General features: G+C 39.2%; 1 protein-coding gene across 6 annotated transcripts in view; it reads right to left on the minus strand.

Annotated features, from left to right (window-relative positions):
- Positions 1 to 1,123: 1,123 nt before the first annotated feature.
- Positions 1,124 to 20,997, minus strand: part of cpne5b (copine Vb) — a 142,261-nt gene continuing 122,387 nt past the window's right edge. For all 6 annotated transcript variants that reach the window (XM_022209449.2, XM_051948199.1, XM_051948201.1 and 3 more), the window contains 6 exons: positions 19,982 to 20,163; positions 19,595 to 19,722; positions 18,227 to 18,329; positions 9,589 to 9,646; positions 8,817 to 8,890; positions 1,124 to 5,947 (listed from right to left, as the gene is read on the minus strand). In XM_022209449.2, the coding sequence (XP_022065141.1) occupies positions 5,756 to 5,947; positions 8,817 to 8,890; positions 9,589 to 9,646; positions 18,227 to 18,329; positions 19,595 to 19,722; positions 19,982 to 20,163 (737 nt within the window). In that variant the 3' untranslated portion in view covers positions 1,124 to 5,755. The remainder of the gene's footprint in view (positions 5,948 to 8,816; positions 8,891 to 9,588; positions 9,647 to 18,226; positions 18,330 to 19,594; positions 19,723 to 19,981; positions 20,164 to 20,997) is intronic.

Here is a 20,997-nt window from a genome sequence, read left to right on the forward strand (position 1 = left end):
ACTTTTATTAAAACAAGATAACAGCTGTTTAAAAGGTGGAAGTTCAGCTTGAAAAGTAAATTGCAGGACACCTTCAGACACCCAATAAGTCTCTTCAGGTTAATAAATTTATCTGTAAACAGATTTAGATGCAATCATAAGGACTGAAAATATGTTCTTTCACTGACAGATGTTTGCAAAAATCCTTTATTGTAGTATTCAGAGATGGCTCAGCTCAGAGAGGAGGTGGTTACAACTCCAGTGTCTAACTGCATGTGGAAACCTCTTACACTGATTGTAATTACATATTAGGACTTAACAGAACTAATTCACATCTACACTTTGTAACTTGTCTTCTTATTCAGATGTAAATGCTCTAATTAAGAAAGTAGTTGTTATGATGGCCAAATAATGAACCAACCTTACATGGTAGTTTCTATATGAGGAGAGTAAGATGTCCAGGCAATTTAGCTTTAAAACAGCTGTAGTGTCCTGATTAAGTAAGAAGAGAGAAGTTTTGATTGTCTGTGGAAGATGCAATACTTGCATAAAGATGTAAGACGGTTTTGATGTTCTCCTTGAAAAATATATCTTTTGGTACTTTTCATTGATCGCTGAGTTGAAATATGCAAAATTAAAAAATAAAAAATCAAGCCTGAAGGCATCTTTTGTGGCTCACTAACCACTACTTGGTATGTTCTATTCCTGTACGGTGACTTAACCTCTAAAGCCAGATTTTTATGCTCATTAAAGATGCAGGTTCCATTTTTTTATGGGTTCATTTCAGTTGTTTCAAGGTAAGAAATTTAACATGATTTGAGCTCTGAAACAGACTGATATCCAATTTTAAATGAACCGCAAAAAAATATAAAAAATTCTCACACAGCAGTTTTGCAAATTCTCAGAGGACGGTTATGCAGAAACCGACTGTGTAGACCTCAGCTCAGCTCTTGTATGGCTGATGATGATTGACAGATACTGTATAATTTAATCCAAAAAACAGGCTGCTACATTTTTCCAAACAGGATGTTCTCACCATATCCGACACACTACCAACAGCCTGACCTAAATTCTAAAACTAACCTCATCATCACGGATTTTACAGCCACCACTGTCCACCAAAATCAAAGCATAACTCTCCAAGAACTTTTATAAAAGTAGTTAGTTTTTAATTTTCATTTAAGGCAATCCAATACAAAGCATTTCACAACCCACCATATGACAATAATCATGTACAATAAAAACCCTTTAAATGGAAATTAGGGAGTCATGCAAATCAGTGAACTCAAGAGATATAAACAATAAAGATAAACTGTGAAATAAGACCAAAAAATAAACATGATTTTAAAAAAGGTTTAACTGTAACATGCAAGTTAGCTACAGTTTTTCTAACCACTGGCATGACAAATGTTTGAAGAACCAGGCACAAGAGAGAAGAGATAGCATACAGTCCAACGTTATTGCCAAGTCTGGCACAGAAATGCATGTAATCGGGTGGGGTTGGGTCCATTATTTTACAGATGGTGGCACCGTGTACAAAACACTCTTATTGTACCTTAAGTAAACATGCAGCTGATTACCATTCTAATAAATAAGGGCTTGAAGAGGAGATGAAGTCATTGCGATGGCTTGTCGTATAATCTTCAAAAATAATAATATATATTATATATAATATCTCAAAAAATATATCAAACATATACAGTAAGCACTCCTCTTGAAGATTAAGTGTAGATGGGATATGTGCAAACCAGCTGTTACATTACACTTTACATTCTAACAGGAATCCATGTTGAAGTCTTACATTTAAACTGTTGCTTCTTTTACGCTTCACAAAAGATCAACCAGATTGCTGTTTCCCATTTTGACCACCATTTAATAATTTTGTACTGCACCAAAGAGCCCTACTTATCCACCTGAACTGCTCAGTACACAACTAAATGAGATGGAGTGACTGCCTTTCACATCATTAAGGCCTTTAGTTTGCTACATTAGACACTTGAATGGAATCTTTTCAGCTCAAATAAATTCTGCTTTTTCATCGGTTTGTCATTTTAAAAAGAAGACACCTTCCTGCGATCTGTTACTCCACCTTTAAGCTTTGCTTGAGAGTTTTCTTTTTTTCTTTTCATACCCTCTACAGCAGCGAGAGGCACATGAATGTTAAGCAAGGAGGCAAAGCCAATTAATTAGAAAAGAGAAAAGCAAATGGTGCAGTAAGAGTCTAATGTCATGTTAGTGGTTATGTGAAGCTGCGTTTCCTCTGCAGGAACTTTTCCCTGGGGACTAGGAACATTCAGACCAGGGTCTAAGTTATTTTACCACCCAGAATGGTCTTGGGGATAGTATAGTTTCTGAAAGTTTAGGACCTTGTTTGCAGCACTGAACACTGCTGTTTTGCTCAGAATGTCTTAGTCCACTTTATGCTAAGTGTGTGAGAGTCTGCTAGGGTGGTTCCTGTCATGTATATTTTATCTCCCCAAGTCTAAGAGTCTGCCCTGACCCCTCTGCACACATCTGCATGTTTGTAAATTTGTGTCGGTGCAGAAAGTCTGCACAGCAACTTCGCTGCAAATGGAGTAGTGGATGTGCTCAGCAGTAGTATGAATACGTAGACCTATGGAGCCTTCCAAGTGAACTTCTGTGGTCTAGAAAAGTCGTATAATAACAAGAACTACATGTCCATGGGTGTCCGCAGCTGTTTGTGTATGGATGTGCACTGATTATAATAAAGGCTTCAATCATCTCATGGTCAGTATTTGCAATAGCCCATAAAATTTGTTTTCTTTCAGTCTTGTGTTGCTGGTGCTTTGTTACTCCTGAAGTAACACCAAATGGTTTTACTTGCCCAATAGCAGCATGACTTGGATCTTCTACATGCTAACTGCTGTTGCTGTCTGTCTTGTCTGTCAGTTTATATGGCGTCATTACTGTTGTATGTTTTGTACAAAAATTCCATGTAAAAATTGTCACCTTTTCACACTTCAGTAGATTTGGTTAATCTTTGCAGGTCTTTAGAGAATGGCAGCAATGCTGACAACTAACAGTCCAAAGGAATATTTTAGTTCCTTGAAAAAAGTCTCTAGGACTAAAAGTTCCAGGAAGTTTCAATTGAAACGTGGCTTTTAGCACTAAATTGTTCAGTTAAATGCCAACATGCTCACAATGGTAAGAGTGATGTGTGTATGTTTAGCAGATAATGTCCACAGTACACCTTACTCAGGCATATTACCATGCTAATATTTGTGAATACCACTATAGACAAAATAAACCTGAGGCTAATTGGAATGGGAATTCCCAAAACTAATTTGAGGGTTTTTGGATTGAACAGACAGATTATTTTTTTTCACATGGTGAAGCTGCCCAAAAAAGTGAAGGATTCTCTACATTCATTAGAATCACCCTCAGGGATTCATCAAAGCCTGAAATGGATTAAGTAAAAATCTGTCCATGAGTTATTAAGATATTTCAGTCCAGAACAAAGTGTTGCACTGCCATCTCTAAAGCCCCCACACAGCTAAAAGTGGAAAATGGAGATTCTGCATCCCATGGAAATCCCTTTTCTTGCAACATGTCTATGGATGCTTCCAGTTGTAGTTTTTCTCAGTGATTTTTTTTTTTTTAAACTCAGGGTTTCCTGTTTCTTTTAAGTAGAAAGCTAAACATAGCTAAAGTATAATAAACAATGAGAAATAATCTATCTGATGATGATACAATATGTTCTGTACTTTAATTTCATACTTTTCTTTCCTTATTACTGCTGTAATCCTACACACTACTATACAGACTCAATGATCAAAAGGATATGATTCATTCATATGGATCATATGCTTTGGAATTCCTCTCAGTATTTTTTTCCCCCAGTTTTAAGGCGACACATCACAGAGCTGTCAGGGATTATTGTTGCGTCATTGTGCAAAGGAGGGATCTGAGATTACAAGCTTCGTTACTGATGCTGCAAAAATTGGATTCGCTATGTGGAAGCCAATTTGTTTTTATTTCTTCACACTAAACCAATGTCACACATGGGAGCAGGCTACAGAAAGCCAAACCAAGACAAATATGAAAAGATGCCCTCCTTCCCCTGTGGTGTCGACAGATTGATAATGCGTTTTGCACGTGATGGAATTACTTGCGCATTAAATGTATTAAATGTAAGTCTCTCTCTGGGGATGACTTTTGAACTGTCTGCCACCAGATACTTGTGATATAGCACAGAAAGGACAGCTCAGTATTAAATGGAAATCTCTAGAGGAGAGTTTATGACGATGGAGGTTATGTGGCTGCTGATGCGTGATCACTGGAGGCTTACTGATTTCTAGTGTCGGTGGAAGTGTCTGGGTTGTAGAGGTTGTGCGTTGGAGACAGTATCAGGGCTGGAACATAATTACCTACAGGCCAACTGGTTGCTCTAATATTTGCTGTGTGTCAGCTAGTCTATGTAAAATACCAACTGAAATGTGATATCATTTTGACACAAGGCAGTTAAAGAAATTACGTCAACAAATTGCCTCACAGTGAAGCTGTGGGCTTCTAGGTCACTGTCTGGTTGGTAATTCAGCCTCAGATAGCACTGTTATCCATTTAGTTATATTGCATGCCCTTTTTAAAAAGTTCCTTTATAAATTCTGTGTTTTCTTTATGTGCTAATGCATTTTTCATCTATTGTGTGTTTCAAAATCGGCAAAGAAGTGGATTTTAAAGAAGTTACAGGGTTAGGAATTTGAAAGCAGCGACTATAAATTACTTAATGCTCTTCATGTGCAACATCCTCTGTGATGGAAATGTTTCTGTATTGAAAAAGAACCTTAATTTCACCTGCATTCAACAGTGTTATATATTGAATTATAGCTGCAGTGCAGAAACATTTCACCTACATGAATAATAGGAGTATTTTCTTCAAAAACAACAAATAGCAGCACTCACAAGGATTAAATATGATTAACCAGCAAGCATCATCCTCATTCTTGTACTTGGTATAGAGACAGGTTGTGCTTTTCATATGCAAACATAAATTAATGGTGACCACTTCAAAATGAATGAAGTTGATGATATTCAAAAAAGATCTATCAAATGTCCATGCCGCTCTGAATAACATTTGTGAATAAATACTGGGATATGGGGGTTAAATTCTCATACATCATGCTCTTATAAACATTTACTTAATAAAGAGGACAGAAGGTGACACATCATGGTACGAAAAGCCTGATTAATTTTCATTGTATAAACTGTAAACTACACTCCTGTAGTTCTCCCTCCATCATAATTGTTGCATTAGCAGATACGGAGATAATCCCCAGATATAAAAACTTATTCCAGAAGGGAAAAGGTGCCTAAAAAATGTCACTGAATTAGGCCACACCAATGACTGACGAGCAAGGCTTAGGTCAAAGTTCACATGTCCTGATACACTTAGAGAAACAACCACAGACAGGCACAAGTTTTAACCACAACATGACCTTTTTGAACCAACCTGCTGTCAAATTAGACGTGAAACAGTCACTGCCTAAAAGGCTTTCACCAACAAGTCCTGAAAAATGTGTAGTCTCTCTTCAAGAGAAACAACAACCAAAAGAATATATCACAGAAAAAAAACCTCAAACAAAAACAAAATACTGCTCCAGTAGTCACTGGGAGGGTACAGCACGAAATTCAACACCCATCTCCTGGTGCGCCGTCTCCTATTTGCACCAAAAAAGCAGGAGGCAGAGAGTTCCCACTGGACTCTGAGTGGCTGCCGCATGCTGTCAGTTCTCAGGGAATCGCCAAGAGGAGGCCCTCAGATCTGGGTGTGGTGGTGTTGGTGTCCGGGCGGTGTGTAGGGAGGAGGCGCCGGGTTGGGTTTGATCCCCCGACTCTTCATGTAAGAGATGAACTGGTCGGGGATCTCTGCCAGCACATCTTTAGCGAGCCGCGCCATGCTTAACACATGGTTACCCGTCCGGTCCATATAATCTCTGAAGGGAACAAACTGAGGAAAAACAAGAGACATAAAAAATTATGACACATGTAGACAAAGACTGATGTGATTTTTGCACACTGTACTCGAAACATATGTTTTTTTTTACCTGCCTAACGTAATACAATTTAGGGTTTTCATACCACTGTTGTGACTTATCAAAAGCTTGCAATATTGTTTGACAATGTATACAAGTAGGTTTTGGAGCCTGGGGGAGCTACTAAATGGAGAAATCCAGGAGGCTCATGTTTAAGCCCCCATGTTAGTCAACATTTGCAGGATCCTGCAAGCTTTAGGATGCTCATCCATCACTAATCCTGTGCTCTGGCTTCCCTTAGGAGTGAGAGGATATAATGAGATAAAGTGAAAAGACAAGTTTTCTTTCTAGAGTTTGATCAACAACTTGTCACAGCACATATCCCTCTGTTAATTACTTAGTAGAGTTAGTAAACCATTCAAACCCAGATGCATCTTATCTAGTGATCAATTTAGAAGTAGATAAGAGCATGAAAAAGAAGTTGACACTGTGTAAGACATCTTGGTTTACATCTGCTATAAAGACTTCAGGTAACCTTGCATATTGTCCTTTGCTCTCTATAGGGCACTTAACTCTTCAGTTTTTACACTATGGAAGCAGAAAGGTAATGATGTAATTGAAAGAATGTGATAATTGTTTGAAACATTTTTCTTCAAGTCCGTAAATATCAGATTGTGTTTGTGTCTTCATTGGAAATTACAGGAAGCTCACTGATGTCCTCATCTGCCTTTACTGACAGATGCTGTTTAATGAACCAGCACAACTGAAATTAATGCAAAATGCAAATGTGAAAATAAGGAACAAATTGCCTATAAGTGGCAATCCATATCTGGTGGCTAAAGACTATATTAGTTCCGATAAAAGTAATCACCCCCATGGAAGTTTTCCCCTTTTATTGCTTTTCAACACTGAATCATTGTCAATTTAATTGACCTTTTCTGACAAGAATGTGGAAAAAAAGACTTCATATAAAAGTATAAACAGATTTCTTCAAAGTAATGTCAGTTAAATAAAAATATAAAATGTTGAAATAGGTGATTGCATAACCATTCGACCTCTCTAAAGTGACTGACCTAATTTAACAGCTGAAGCCAGCTGGTGCTTGAAGTCACACAATTGGTGAAAGAGAGCTCATCTGAGTGCAGTGAATGTGTCTCAAGTGATTGCAGTATAAAGACAAGCCTCTGGAAGACCGAGTCACTGGTTAGACAGTGGCCCTGGTTATAACTACACCAGGAAACAAAAGAACACTTCAAATAAATCTGCAAAAAGGTTATTGGAAAGCATAAGTCAGGGGATGAATCCAATAAAATTTACAAGACATTTAATATCCTGTGGAGTGCAGTTAAATCCATTATTGATAAATGGAAGGATTCTGGCATGTGTAAATCTACCTAGAGCAGGCTGTAATCAAAAACTGAGCAACTGTCCAACAACAAGACTAGTGAGGAATGCCACCAAGACATCGGTGACTCTTGCAAACCAGAGCTAGTTCGGAAAAAAAAAATCGGATTAAATCAAGACTAGGATTTACCTAAATGCATGTGGGACACTGAAGCCACCAAGAAGAAAGTTCTTTAGTCTGATGGGACTAATATGTAGCTTTTTGCCCATCAGACTGAATGTTATGTTTGGCACCAGACACTGCACATAATCACAAACGCACCATCCCCACGGTGACGCATGGTGGTGGCAGCATCATAATGTGGGGAGGCGTTCTGCAGTAGGCCCTAGAACAGGGATGTCAAACTCATTCCACAAAGGGCTGGTGTGGCTGCAGGTTTTTGTTCCAACTAAGCAGCATCACACTAGACCTGACTCATTTAATCAACCAATCTCAGTCTCCAGACAGGTGATTGGTCAGACTGTGTGCTCTAGGCTACAGCATTTAGTTCCAACATATCTACAGCACACAGTCTGACCAATCACCTGTCTGGAGACTGAGATCGGTTGATTAAATGAGTCAGGTCTGGTGTGATGCTGCTTAGTTGGAACAAAAACCTGCAGCCACACCGGCCCTTTGTGGAATGAGTTTGACATCCCTGCCCTAGAAGGCTTGAAATGAATGCAGCAGTATAAAGATATTCTGGACAACCTGGTGCCGTCTGCAAGTGAACTGGGACTAGGGAGACAATTTGTTTTCAAACGGCATAATGACCTGAAGCACAGAGACAAAGGTGCACAGGCATGGTTTAAAGACAACAAAGGGAATGTTCTCAAGTGGACGAGTCAGAAGTCAAAACCCAATTCTACTGACAATTTGTGGCTGCACTTGAAAGGGGCTGCTCGCTTACATTCTACATGTAATCAGACAGAGCTCGAGCAAACAATGGCTGACTGAGACCTATGCACACAGACTTAATGGTGTAATTGCAGGCAAAGGTGCATCTACTAAATACTGACTACGAGCAGTGAATACTTATGCATTTGCCTGTTTTACGTGATAGATTTTTAATTACTTGACATTATGTTATCAAAGACTGTTTTCATTTTCACATGAAAGGGTCTTTTTATGACTTCTTGTCAAGAAGCTAAAGTAAACTGATTACGATTCAAGTTTGAAAAGCAATATATAGGGAAGACCTTCAAAGGAGGTGAATGCATTTTATAGGGGCTGTATTCTGTCTTGTCTGTTACTATACAGTGCTGCGTAATAAAGGCAGAAATGTCCCTAAATACTCGAGCGCTGTGTGCTATCTACACATGGTTGTAGTTGAGATTCTGTGTGCTTTCTTAGATTCCGTGAACTTGAACCCCACTCTTGTTTGCCTCTTCCTGGTGTTGATGTCTGCAGTGAATACAGTCAGGTTTTTTTTTTTTTTTCATACTGTGAAGGGCAGTCACCTGCACAATGTCTCTCTCTGCCAGCTTCCCTCGGGATGAGATCCTGATGTCATCACCATCTAGTTCCACCATAGCTGGAAGACACAAGTTCACACACACACACACACACACACACACACACACACACACACACACACACACACACACACACACACACACACACACACACACACACACACACACACACACACACACACACACACACAGTGTGAGGGCTCGGCAAAGACAGCTGCCTTTAGGATAGAGCCTACTGATGGTTTAGATATCGCATGTGGCATTAATGCATTATCTTTTTGTGTTTGGAGAGAAAAAGAATGCAGAGCTGTACAGCTGTAATATGTCTTTTTAGCACATCTAATCAACTAATAAGTGCTTTATTATAGCCTGTTTACAATTTAGAATCATCAGCACTAAACACTGCAAACCCAACAATTAACCTCAGCCATTTCTTCTACAATTATCCCTGCATCCACCTACGCATCCGCTTCTCTAGTGACTCAGATTAGTTGGTACAGTCATTTTCTCTCAGCTATTTCTCAGAATGAGTGCCAGGAAGGTTAGCACTGGCTGTAGTCACAAAGGAGTGTGAGTTGTATGAATTAAAATTTCAGTTATTTGATGTTTTAATCTATTTTACTGACTTGAAAACTGTAGATAGTATAAAATAACATCAACAGAAATTGGATACGAGTTCTGCCCTGTTTTTGCTATAATAAATTTGTTGAATATTTCACAATACATTGATACTGCTGTTAAAGTTAAGTCACTGTACCGTCAAACTCAGCCTGACCCACTCCAACTATGATGATGGACATCGGAAGCTTGGCGCCCTATAGAGAAATAAAAAAAGCATATCACCGCTGACTTGTAGTGCTCATTACTGTGACACTGCTCTGACATTATGGCATTGCACCAGTTACATGCTCGCCCACATAGATTACAGCCACACTAATGTTTTGTAACACCCATTAACTAGCTGAGTGATCTTTTTAAAGCAAGAAAAGACCTTGAGAGAAGGAAAAAAGAGGGTGAGTTAGAGTGAGAGAGAGAGGCTGACACAGTGAGATGTTAATGTGAAACTTGATGTGTTCTCAAACTTTTTTTGTCTCTGCTTGCCTTATCTCAGATATTTTATGTCCAGTTTTCTGTCATAGCAGTGTACCACAGCTCTTATCTTGGGATGGCACTCTGTGTTTGCCCACTGACTGCTGGTTATCAGGAAAAGGAGCAGAGATTAAAGTCACTGACAACACTAACCGCACCACCTGAGATGCTGGGCCAGCAGGCCAGTAGTTTCAGTGCTGACACTGTTTTGATAATATAAAAACCAATCTCTCCAAAGCGGACTCCTTGCATAAAACTATTTTCACACAGAGATATGATTGAATTTATCTCAGAATTCACAGCCAGGATGGACAAAATGCTGACCTGCAAAAGTAACTGTGTTGACATTAAAACTGTAAGATGCTAGTTGAGGCATTTGTCTATATAGAGGAGACAAAAAAAAAGTCTGCGGGTAGACATCTTGATAAAGTCTAACATAGCAGTGGGTGGAAAACTGCATTTATGAGCCAGGAGTGGAGGGAGAGGGAGGAGGTGCCAACTTCAGTCAGTACAGCAACACTCCTCATTCACCCGCCCAACCACCCCCAGACCACACCTCCAATCAGATAACGCTGCGTTTAGTCTCGTAACTGTGGAGAAAAATGCTTTGAAACAAAGGCAAAACCTAGATAGAAAAACACTGAATAGAAACAGCAAATGATAAAGATTAATGGAACATAAAGACTGGAAAATACTTCAATATCATGGTATATTAACCCTTGTTGGAATTGCATTGTGATGATGTGGTCACGCTATTTTATTTAAATTGATTCTCAAATGAAGCCTGCTGTGATTTAACAGTCTGTGTGGGATGTTTTCTGTGAGTGTGTGTGCACCATCTGCAACAATTAATGTGTACGTACTTGTACGAGATGGTAGCCTAGCCGCGCTAGCCCATGGCAATGAATTTAATTCTCTGCCAGGGTGGGTCTAGTTACCCTCGGTAAGCCTCGAGGTTGGATGCTCCTAAAACTGGCCGGACGAATCACCATGAAGTGTAGAGTCAGAAGGCGGACGTAACTAAGTGACGACAGAGGCCGATGATTCTGACAGAAACAACCGGAAACAACCATAGAAACAAGGATAAAGGATAGACAAGAAGATGGCTGCGCACAATAAACAGTTATCTTTCGACTCAGCTTTGGCCACAGCCCTTAAAGATTTGAAGCTAAAATTCAACTTGAAAGATAAACAAAGGATAAGATAAGAAAGATAAATAAGACTTCACCGAACTCCCGCATCCTCTGATTTCCAGCGCTCTAGGAACTACGTCAGCCTATTCGTTGCGGTGATTGGTTGTATACCTACCCAACTGCTGCAGAGTGATTTGAAAGACAACCTTTTAGCCCGCCTCCCTCCCTGTCGAGAGTTCCTAGACCCTTGCGTATTCAGACCTGGGTCTAGCGCGGCTAGGCTAACGAGATGGAGCTTTGTTCACAAAATATGACAAAAGATGATGGAAATGTCAACAGATTTTCAGGTGTTTGCTCATAAATATACAGAAAAGTTCATTTTGCTGCATGACAACAGCCCCAAACATGACATCAGAACCAAAAAAAGGAGTCCTGCAACACATGTCATGGCCTTAACAAAGCCCCTGATCTCTACATCATACAGAAACACTGTGACAAGTTCTCCAGACGCCTCAAACAAATTGATTGATTTTATTTTTTTCTTTTTGTGTGAAGTAATCTGATGAACTGTTCATGGCATTATTTTTGAAAGGATCTATCTAATACAGTTCCACAGTGCTGTACAAATTGAAGAAAAACTTAGACTCTTAACCCTACAACGAGGGCATCTGATGACTGTATTAGACTATAAGGGGCATTTTTCTGGCATGGTTTGCATCCATGCTAGTCCCCTCAGAGGAAAGGGTCACTGTCAATTAATACAAGGTTGTTCTGAGTGATCACCTATACCCTATGATGAAACATTTCAGTCCTGATGGTGGTAGTCTTTTCCAGGGATCACTAAATGATTTAATGGGTATGGAGATGATGAGAATTATGAACTATGACATTTGTAGCTGTCACATCTCAACTCAAATGAACACAAATGGGAGATTTTAGACCAATGTCTTAAACGGTGCTCTCCACCACTATCTTCAAAATACCAATTTAGGGAATGTCTTCTGGAAAAATGGTGAATTTTTCACCTAAAGTTCCAGAGACTTGGAGAATACATGCCAAGGAGCATTCAGTACTGGGCATGTGACACGGACATTTTATTTCTGTTTTTCTTTTAGTTTTTTGCCTGTCTGTAGATCAAGTTTCATGGTAATCCTTCCAATATTCGTCAGGTTCTTTTATACAAGAGTGGTGTTAAAGGTAAAGACAGGAGAGACGTTCAAAGTCTTTAGGATACGTAACCTCAGAACCATGAGTCCACACAAAATTTGCATCAGTCAAGAAGATATTGAATTTGAGCTGCCAGTGACACTACATGAAAAGTCAAAGTTTTTAGGAATTGGTAGGATTCATCCTATGGATACAATGAATTTCTGTAAAAATTCATAATCAGGTAGTTGTTGATATTTTCAGTATGAACCAAAGAGGTAGGGAACTGACACTACTGTCCACAGAGTCACACCGCTTCTGTTTTGTTTTTTGTTTTTTTTTTCCTCTACAAATGTTTTGTCACTTGCATTATTGAGCTTCACTGTACAGAATAATGCATGTGTAGATTAGGACATTGAAATGCCATTTTCACATATAGAACATCTGCTGAAGGATGTAATTTTCTCAGCGCTCATCTTAAATATCATTTTTTCTCACATAAGCTAATTTTGTCATAACTGTCTTGGTTGCCAGTCAGGTTCCAGTCTTACACAACTTTAATGTTGGGATTTTAATTTTTTGAGGGGAAAACATATCTCAATGATTATTCCAAGCAATGTATTTTAAATACCCTAAACATATCTGAAGGCGGTCTTTGTAGATCGGTGACACCATCAACGCTCAATGCAAAAGCTGCTATTATGTGTAACAAGTTTCCTGGAGGAACATACTGTCACAAAGCCATCATATTAAGTGTTTGTTTGTTTGTTTTTTTAATCTCTGGCACAGGACAAATACACTGTGGCAAATCAAGAAACCTCTTATTGCCACAGGGATGAGAGCAGTTTTTGTCAACACTACCTCACCCGCATCACATCAATGCGATTATCAGTATTCAACACAACTCCTGTCAGTGCCTGTCCTCCCACACACATGCACTCACAAACATTCACACTTGCAGATACCCATGTGTGAGTGCATAGCCAGAGTTACACACACACACACACACACACACACACACACACACACACACACACACACACACACACACACACACACACACACATCGGAACATCAAACGCCACCAAAAATAACCTGGCATTCCACCATGCCCCACTTTTGCCATCCTCCTGTCACCCTGTCTACCAGCAGAGATCCACTCTAATGAGACAGGATAACAAGGCCTGAATCAACACCCATTATTCCAACTGCTCACTCTGGAGGAGTTTCTTAAATCTAAATGTCATGCATGTGTATGCTTCGGTAGGTGTGTAACAAGCAGGTGTATGGATATGTGTTTAGAGAAGTGACTGTACTGTCCACACAGTGTTTTTAGACCATTTCTCAGTGGCCGCTTCAGAGGTAGAGCGATTACGGCAGCAGACTGAGGACCCTTAAAAAGTGAGTGCAGACATTAACTGTTCACTCACATAGCAGTAGCACATTCTGTATTGACAAGACCAGACAGCTATTAAATACAAGCTCACAGTCCTCTGTTGCTGACATGTAGACAGAGTGAATCCTGTAGAAAGGAGCATAGAAATAATGTTTCAATGTCACATACTTTACTATTGACAGTCTATAATTATCTACAGCAAATGTTATCGCCACATAAAATATGTTTAACATTGTGCATTCAGCATTTATTCAACTCAATATAAAGTTTATACGAGACCTCAACATCCAGTCAACTCTTAAATCATTGTAATTCATATTACAAGACCTCACAGAGCACATATGCCAAGGCAGCATTAATCTGCAACTCAAGTGACTGCCAAATTAATGCATCCATGAAACTGCTTCAAAAATCACATATTACTTGTCTCAGAGTCAAACTTTCCACCCAAACTTGTATTAGCTGACATCCAACAGTCACCTTTATAAACGCTCCACCAGCTCTTGTAGCTGACTTTAGGCTCTCTCTTAACTGGCTGAATAAAATAAGAATATGGAATAATATGCTGTCTCTTAAGCTCTTTCCTAAAAGAACAATTTTCTAATCATAGCTGAGTAACTGTATCTACCGTATACAAGCAAGGCCTGTCACGCTTATTATTTGTTAACATAGTAAAGTGATGTGCTGCTTGGTATTTAAAGGGTTATCGGGTGTCATTTTCAAAATCAAAAGCACACAAACAAAACTGTAGGAAATGAAACAAGTTGTCTATCTGCTCTAACATTAACTGCGTTTGCATCGACTTACTGATGTTACAAATGTTACTTGCACTGGTTATTCTGCATGAAAGAATTGGCTGATTTGTACTGCGTAATAGATGTTTTTCACTCCTTGCTGAACCTGGATGCTATGAAAGTTTTGGTAAATGTTAGTAGCTTTGTGCTGCTCTTTAATGAGGCTTAGAGAAGGTAACACTCCAGCAACACCCACATTGCTACTCTAGTTGTTGTGATATTCACCATACTGTACAAAAATAAAATCATGTGGCCTACCACCCTTTATTCCAAGGCACGGAAGCAGGTGGATGTATGAAATAAATGATGACCGATGACCTTTGACTTTGTGGTTTCTGCCTTGATAACACGCCCACCTGGACCTTGTTCCATACATTGGCACTAAAGTTAGATGAATACAAATGATGAAAAAGAAAAGCTGATTTGGTCCACTTGGACATAGAAGACAATAATTTATTGAAAAATAAGTACTCAGTGGTAATGCTGCCCTTGTTATGACTGGAAACGACATGTATGCTATGCCAGAATGAACAACTTGGCAGGTGTAGTAACAATAATTAATGGTAAGGAGCATGGCAAATAGTCAATTATTGTACAATACGCTTAACTTCATTACATGCAGACTGCAATGTGCAAAGACCATGACAAGGTCACAGCATATGCAAGAATTATTACCACTCAAATTTGGATCCTGTCGGAATTATGTGAAGAGTAAATCAACCATGAAGACATTACGTGTAGTGCTGTATATTTAGACGTTCTGCAATGCTGCTTCTATAACCAGCCCATAACAGCCAAAATTATGTCCTTCAAATCAAATGGATAATTGAGTCACAAAATGCACCCATTTCTACATAAATGTAGGTCTTTTATTGTTTCTCCTACTCTTTTCTCTGTGCTGCAAACTTTAAACATTACCTCTTACCAAACAAGTCCTGCATCCAATACGGAGTGAACGGAGGTAAAATGGTTTTGAAGTGAAGTGCTTTTAGTGGGTCCCTGCGCTGATAAAGAGATGAAACACAAAGCACTGACAGATAACAAGTGAAAGATGAGAAAGGAAAGGAATCAAAGGCAGCAGGGGATTTTGTTATAGATTGAATGTGGTGACAGAAGTATGGAGACAGGAGATGAAGACAAAGAGATCTTTGAGTGGGGAAAAGATGGAGAGAGACAGCGAAAGTCTTTGTGTTTGTGAGCAGAGGAGTCTTATGATTCCACAGAGAGACAGAAAACGAGGCAGTGGAGGGACCCAGGCTGTGAGAAGAGGAGGATCTGCTGAGTGACTGACAGGTGGATTGCTGTGGTGTATCAGAACCAACTATGACTGATAAACCCCCTCTGTTGCATTATGTGGACACTCCCAAAATGCACATAAGCCCACTTTCCAGAGGTGTGCACATTCGCTCTTACCCTGTTGCTTTCTTGGAGATTCCGTTCAGCATGAATAAGTATGAGACTTATATAACCTCAGCACTGCGTCCTCCCTCACCCAGGATCCACGGAGAGTAAAAAGGGAAAGCAGTGCAAGCATCAGTAGACCAGAGCAGTGGAGGCAGTGAGATAGAGCAGCAGGCAAGATCTTAAAAGGAAGGTGTGGCTGTTCTAATGTTTTGACTAACAGTCGCAAATTCCCTTTAAATCCAGTCTGCTGGGTGTTCTGTGCCTGCGGTGGGCTGAGGAGGAGAGGAGCGGAGAAAAGAGGAAGAGACCGAGAGAGAGGAAAAGGAAAGGAAGTCCACCACCTGCTATTTAAAGATGTGACAGAACAGGAGTGCGGACAAGTATGAGGAAAGCTCTGTGAGGAATAAATCACAGTGTTGTGTTTATTTTATTATATGCCTAGGGAGTAACATCTTACAAAAAGGCTTCATCTAATAATTGTCTCCTGGGAGGAAGGGAAACAATTTTAAGGTGATTCATTATTTCATATATTAATTTTGACAGTACTTTATGCAGTGCAGTTGTTTTAAAATAAACAATTATCTTAGAAGAGTATTGGTCATAAGATGCCATTATTCTGGTATTCTTTTGCTATATAATATTGCAGAACAAATGCTGCTGTCATGAAGCTCCTGTGTGTTGACTGGAATGACGACCACTGAAAACATCTGGGTGACATGTTGTTCTTGAGGAAATGCTAGAGCTAAACTGAGACATGTTTTGTTAGTGCCTAAAAGATTAGCTTAACTGAGAAGATTAGATTAACAGAGAACACAATTGAAAGCAAATAAATCGATAACAATTCTAATGCCCGATTACCTGTCACTGATCAGTCACTAAACCGAGCCAGTTTCAGCTTTTTACATGAATATCATGAGTTGTGGTCTGTACGATTTGGGAACTGTTGATCAAACAAAATAAGACATTTGAGGAAGCCACCTTGAGCTATGTGTAAACGTGAGGAGGATTTTCACTGCTGGCAGACATGTAATGTGATAATTTTGGCATTTTGTGAAATATACTATTTTCCTTTCTAGCTGACAGATGAAAACGACTGAAAACATGTCTTGCACAGAAAATGTGATGCTTAAGCTAACAGTCAATTATCTTAGTTTCGTTTTAAGACAGGAATGCTGCATGCTTGACTGTGACGTTAGTTAAATGAGGGTACTAGACAACCGGCACATTTTACAAAAACTCATCTGTGTTTTTACACCTTCAAACAAACAACACAGATCTGTATAATGATAATAATAATCAGTGAACTTTACAGGTGCTAGTAGGCGAATATAGCTACCATGATCCAGAGCCAGGATATGTCCCCAGCTTTTGAACTCTATATGCTAAATTAAGTTACATGACTGCTGCGTGTAGCTTAATACTGGTGCTCAAGTATAGGTTATCAATATTCTTTTCTATGAAGTGCAATCAAGACGTTTCAAAGCTGCCCATATTAAAAACAAAAATCATACCTGACCTAAATTTAGCCACCATCTACTTCAAAGTAATCTTCTTGCGCAGTGATGCACCTCTCCCAGTGCTCCTGCCACATTTCAAACATTTTCTGGAAGTCCCATTCTGGACACTATCAGATGGCATTTGTGATTTCCTCATGGAACTCATACTTGAGCAAGTCGAGGATCATCAGGTTTATGTGTGCAAAAGCTCGCAGTCTGCAGGACTAAGGAAGGCACATCAGGTCACCAGAGGAATGGAGAGCAAGTCCATTGTTGTGTTTTACATTAATGATACCGCGCGATCAAAATTCATGGCCCAGGGTCAGACTGCCAATGCCAAATTCTACCATAATATCCTGAGGGAGAACATTCGGTGCACCAATGCACATCCGTTCACAGTATGTTAATAAAACATTATTGCTTGCCTGTACCAACCCAATCTACGCTCCCCACCCACCTCACTCACCAGATTTGGCTCCCTGTGACTCCCTCCTCCTCTCTAAAATGAAATTGAAGTTGAAGGTTTGCCATTTTGACACAGTGGAGGAGATCCAGTGCGCATCACAGATGGTGCTTGACGGTTTTGCAGAACGGGACTTCAGGGGCACTTTCCAAATGTGGCAGGAACGCTGGGAATGGTGTATCGCTTCACAGGGAAACTACTTTGGAGAAGACAGTGGCCAAATTTAAGTCTGGCTCAGTTTTTGCTTTTTATAGGTGCAGTCTCAGAATTTCTCGATTGCATTTTGTATGTAACTATAAGAAGCAAGACTATGCTTTAAATAAAACAAGAGATTTATTGGTATTGAAAGTGATTTTTGTTTTACCCCTTGTTCTTCTTGTGTGAGTGTCCTTTCAGGTAATTCCAAGCAACTGGACATATCTACCCTTAAATACTGCTGTAAAAGGCAGTATCTCCCCCCATTCTCGTTCTTACATTCACAATGGCCTCTTTGGTTTGGGCCATGTCTGAAATGACGCCGTCCGTGATGATGAGCAGCACAAAGTACTGAGAGCCATCCTGCACTGCTGCCGCATATCTGCACACACAGAGAGAAATAAAGGTTAGAGGAGGCTGTATTATCTTTTTAATACAAAAACAAATCTGACATGAGGATTTATTAATAGATTTATCGAAACATTGACGTGGAAAATAAATTCATGACAGTACAAGCCTTATCATGCTCTTTCACCGCATGCAAATTCAGTAAAAATGTTCTTTGTCATTGCTGTTCTTCAGATAACACTCAATAAAATGCCTCACGAGTACACACCAATTAATCAGACCAAACGATGGAGCTTAAAACAAAGCTGTTTGGTTCACAGATTAATTCCTTTGTCAAAATCTCTTCCTATATGAGTTCACCTGTTCAAATGCTAAATACCAACAGGTTCTGTGTCCTTGCAGCAGTGTCTCGTCGCCACATTGGTACAAGTGTGACTCCATTTTATCAGAATGACATTTTGAATTACAACAGAGCATTGGTGTAATGAAATGGACAATTGTTTGGATAGGGCTCAACAAATGAAACAGTGAAGGGAAACAATGACGGTAAGAGGTGAAGGTTGGTGTCACAACCAAAAAAATCCAGTAAGATAGCGTCACAGTTTACGTAGTCTGATTGACACTCCAGTTTGAACATCAACAACTACAGGCCTGTTAATTATAAGAATTGTGAGCCATTCAGAAATCATTTCTAAGCATAACATAGTGAGTTAAGTGTCTGAGAACTGCGGAGGGAAAGAAATCAACGCCAAGTTAGACTGTTAGTGAAAAATGTTGACATGACTGAGTGATTACAGTAATGTATGCAAACGATGCAATTTTACAAAGAATATTCTATCTGAATTTTTAATAATAAACAAACGAACACGTTAGTTCGTTCATTGTCTGCATGTCTCCGTGCATATGAATTATTGCAAATAAATTAATGACTTCATCTTTGTGGGTTTAATTGTTTTTTATCATTGTGCGTTCAGCGTTTGAAATTCTAATGAAACAATCACAAGTTTAACAATGAGAGGATACAAAATCTAAAATGTCAAATAGACAATCCAAACTTGAATTCTGAATTTGTGCACAAGTCTTATTTTCCGTATTACATTGATGCTTGATATCAACGAACTTGACAAATGGAATGAAGAGATGTTTTTTAGGCTGACTATGTGTAAGAAAGTAAAGGTGAAACTGCCTCTACAGCTCTTACATCTAATAGAAGAGCAGATCTTATGTCTTTGTTTCTGTGCCACTTAAACTGGAAGAATAAATATAGGAACTGTTGCCTGGCTTTCATTGTTTTCTCACCTGGCAACATGATTCACCACAGGAGCGAAGTTGGTTGGCCCGTACAACTGCACAGTCTTCAGACTCTGATGGTACGCCTCTAATATGCCTTCAATGCCATTGCAGTAGGGATTTTCCATGTTTCCGTTCTAAAAAGGATAGACACAGTGGAAAAATGATGGCAATTTCATGGTCTTGATTATTGCATTTATGAAATGAAGAAGCAAGAACTTTATCCAAGTACGCTGATGTTATTAGATGTCATTTACTCATTTCTTATTGGCAAGTCAAGATCCATAAATTAGAATTAGCATAAATAATTAAAAAAGAAAATGTACTGCAGTTATTTTGGAAGTGGAAATGAATAGTACAGAGTTATCAAAAGTGAAATGAGGTGAAGAGGATTACCAGTGGGAACTCATGCGACACCCGGCCATCAGGAGGCAGTTTGGCTCCAAAGCCTAAAGCGGGGAACATCTTGTCACTGTCATAGTCCTGAATGATCTCCCCAACAGCTTTCAGAGCCATGGCATAGGCGTTGAGCTGGTAGGGGTTCATGTAGTGCAGTGAAGTAGACTGGGAGGGGTTACCTGTTGACAAATGTGAGTCATGAGACCAGTATATATTATGAAGATGGGTTCAGACTTTCTCAAAGAAAATTATTGTTCTTGGGTGCATTTCTCTCAGTGACATGGCATTAAAAAAATGTTATTTGCTGCTGTCATTGGCTATAATTATTAAGGTTTTCTGTCAGTGTTGTTATGTTCAGTCCTCAGAGATGATGGATGTTAATTTAAAAAACCCACTTTCAGTAAAAAATCTTGTTTTGTTGTTGTCAACATGTCCATATGGTATTTTTACATGCTGGAGGATGCATCATGAGTGTGAAAAGGGTTCAGTGTCAGTGATAACATATTTTCAATGTCAGTGATATCAGTGTACCAATTCCACCTTGTAAATGCAGCATACCATAGACAGTCTCCAAGACACAGAGTAAAACGGCTAGTATTTACGACGTAACAAACCTAAACAACAAATCAGATGAACTTGCATGATGGGGCTTTCTGTATCATTATTCTTCTGAATTGATTTCTGGTTCTACGATGTTTGGCTGAATTAGTCTAAAAGTACAATTTGCCACTACAAAATGTGGACTCGCACATCATATATCTGCACAAACAATGGTTTATGTCAAGGGATTATTTTCATTGAAAAAAAACATCTAAATTTGTAATTTTAACTGTTTTAGGGGTTTAATTACCACAGAGGCCCTAATTCTTAAGTCTGTGACACAATAACGAATAAGGAACAAATTATGGAAGTGCAATTCTTCTGAAGAACGAACACCTCTAAATGACAAATTAAACAAATATTTAAAGCTACAGAAGGCAGAAATCTGGAAAAGGTGAAACATGTCCTCCTCC

The sequence above is a fragment of the Acanthochromis polyacanthus genome, chromosome 5, assembly GCF_021347895.1.
Source record: "Acanthochromis polyacanthus isolate Apoly-LR-REF ecotype Palm Island chromosome 5, KAUST_Apoly_ChrSc, whole genome shotgun sequence".
In the NCBI taxonomy this organism is placed as follows: Eukaryota; Metazoa; Chordata; class Actinopteri; family Pomacentridae; genus Acanthochromis; species Acanthochromis polyacanthus.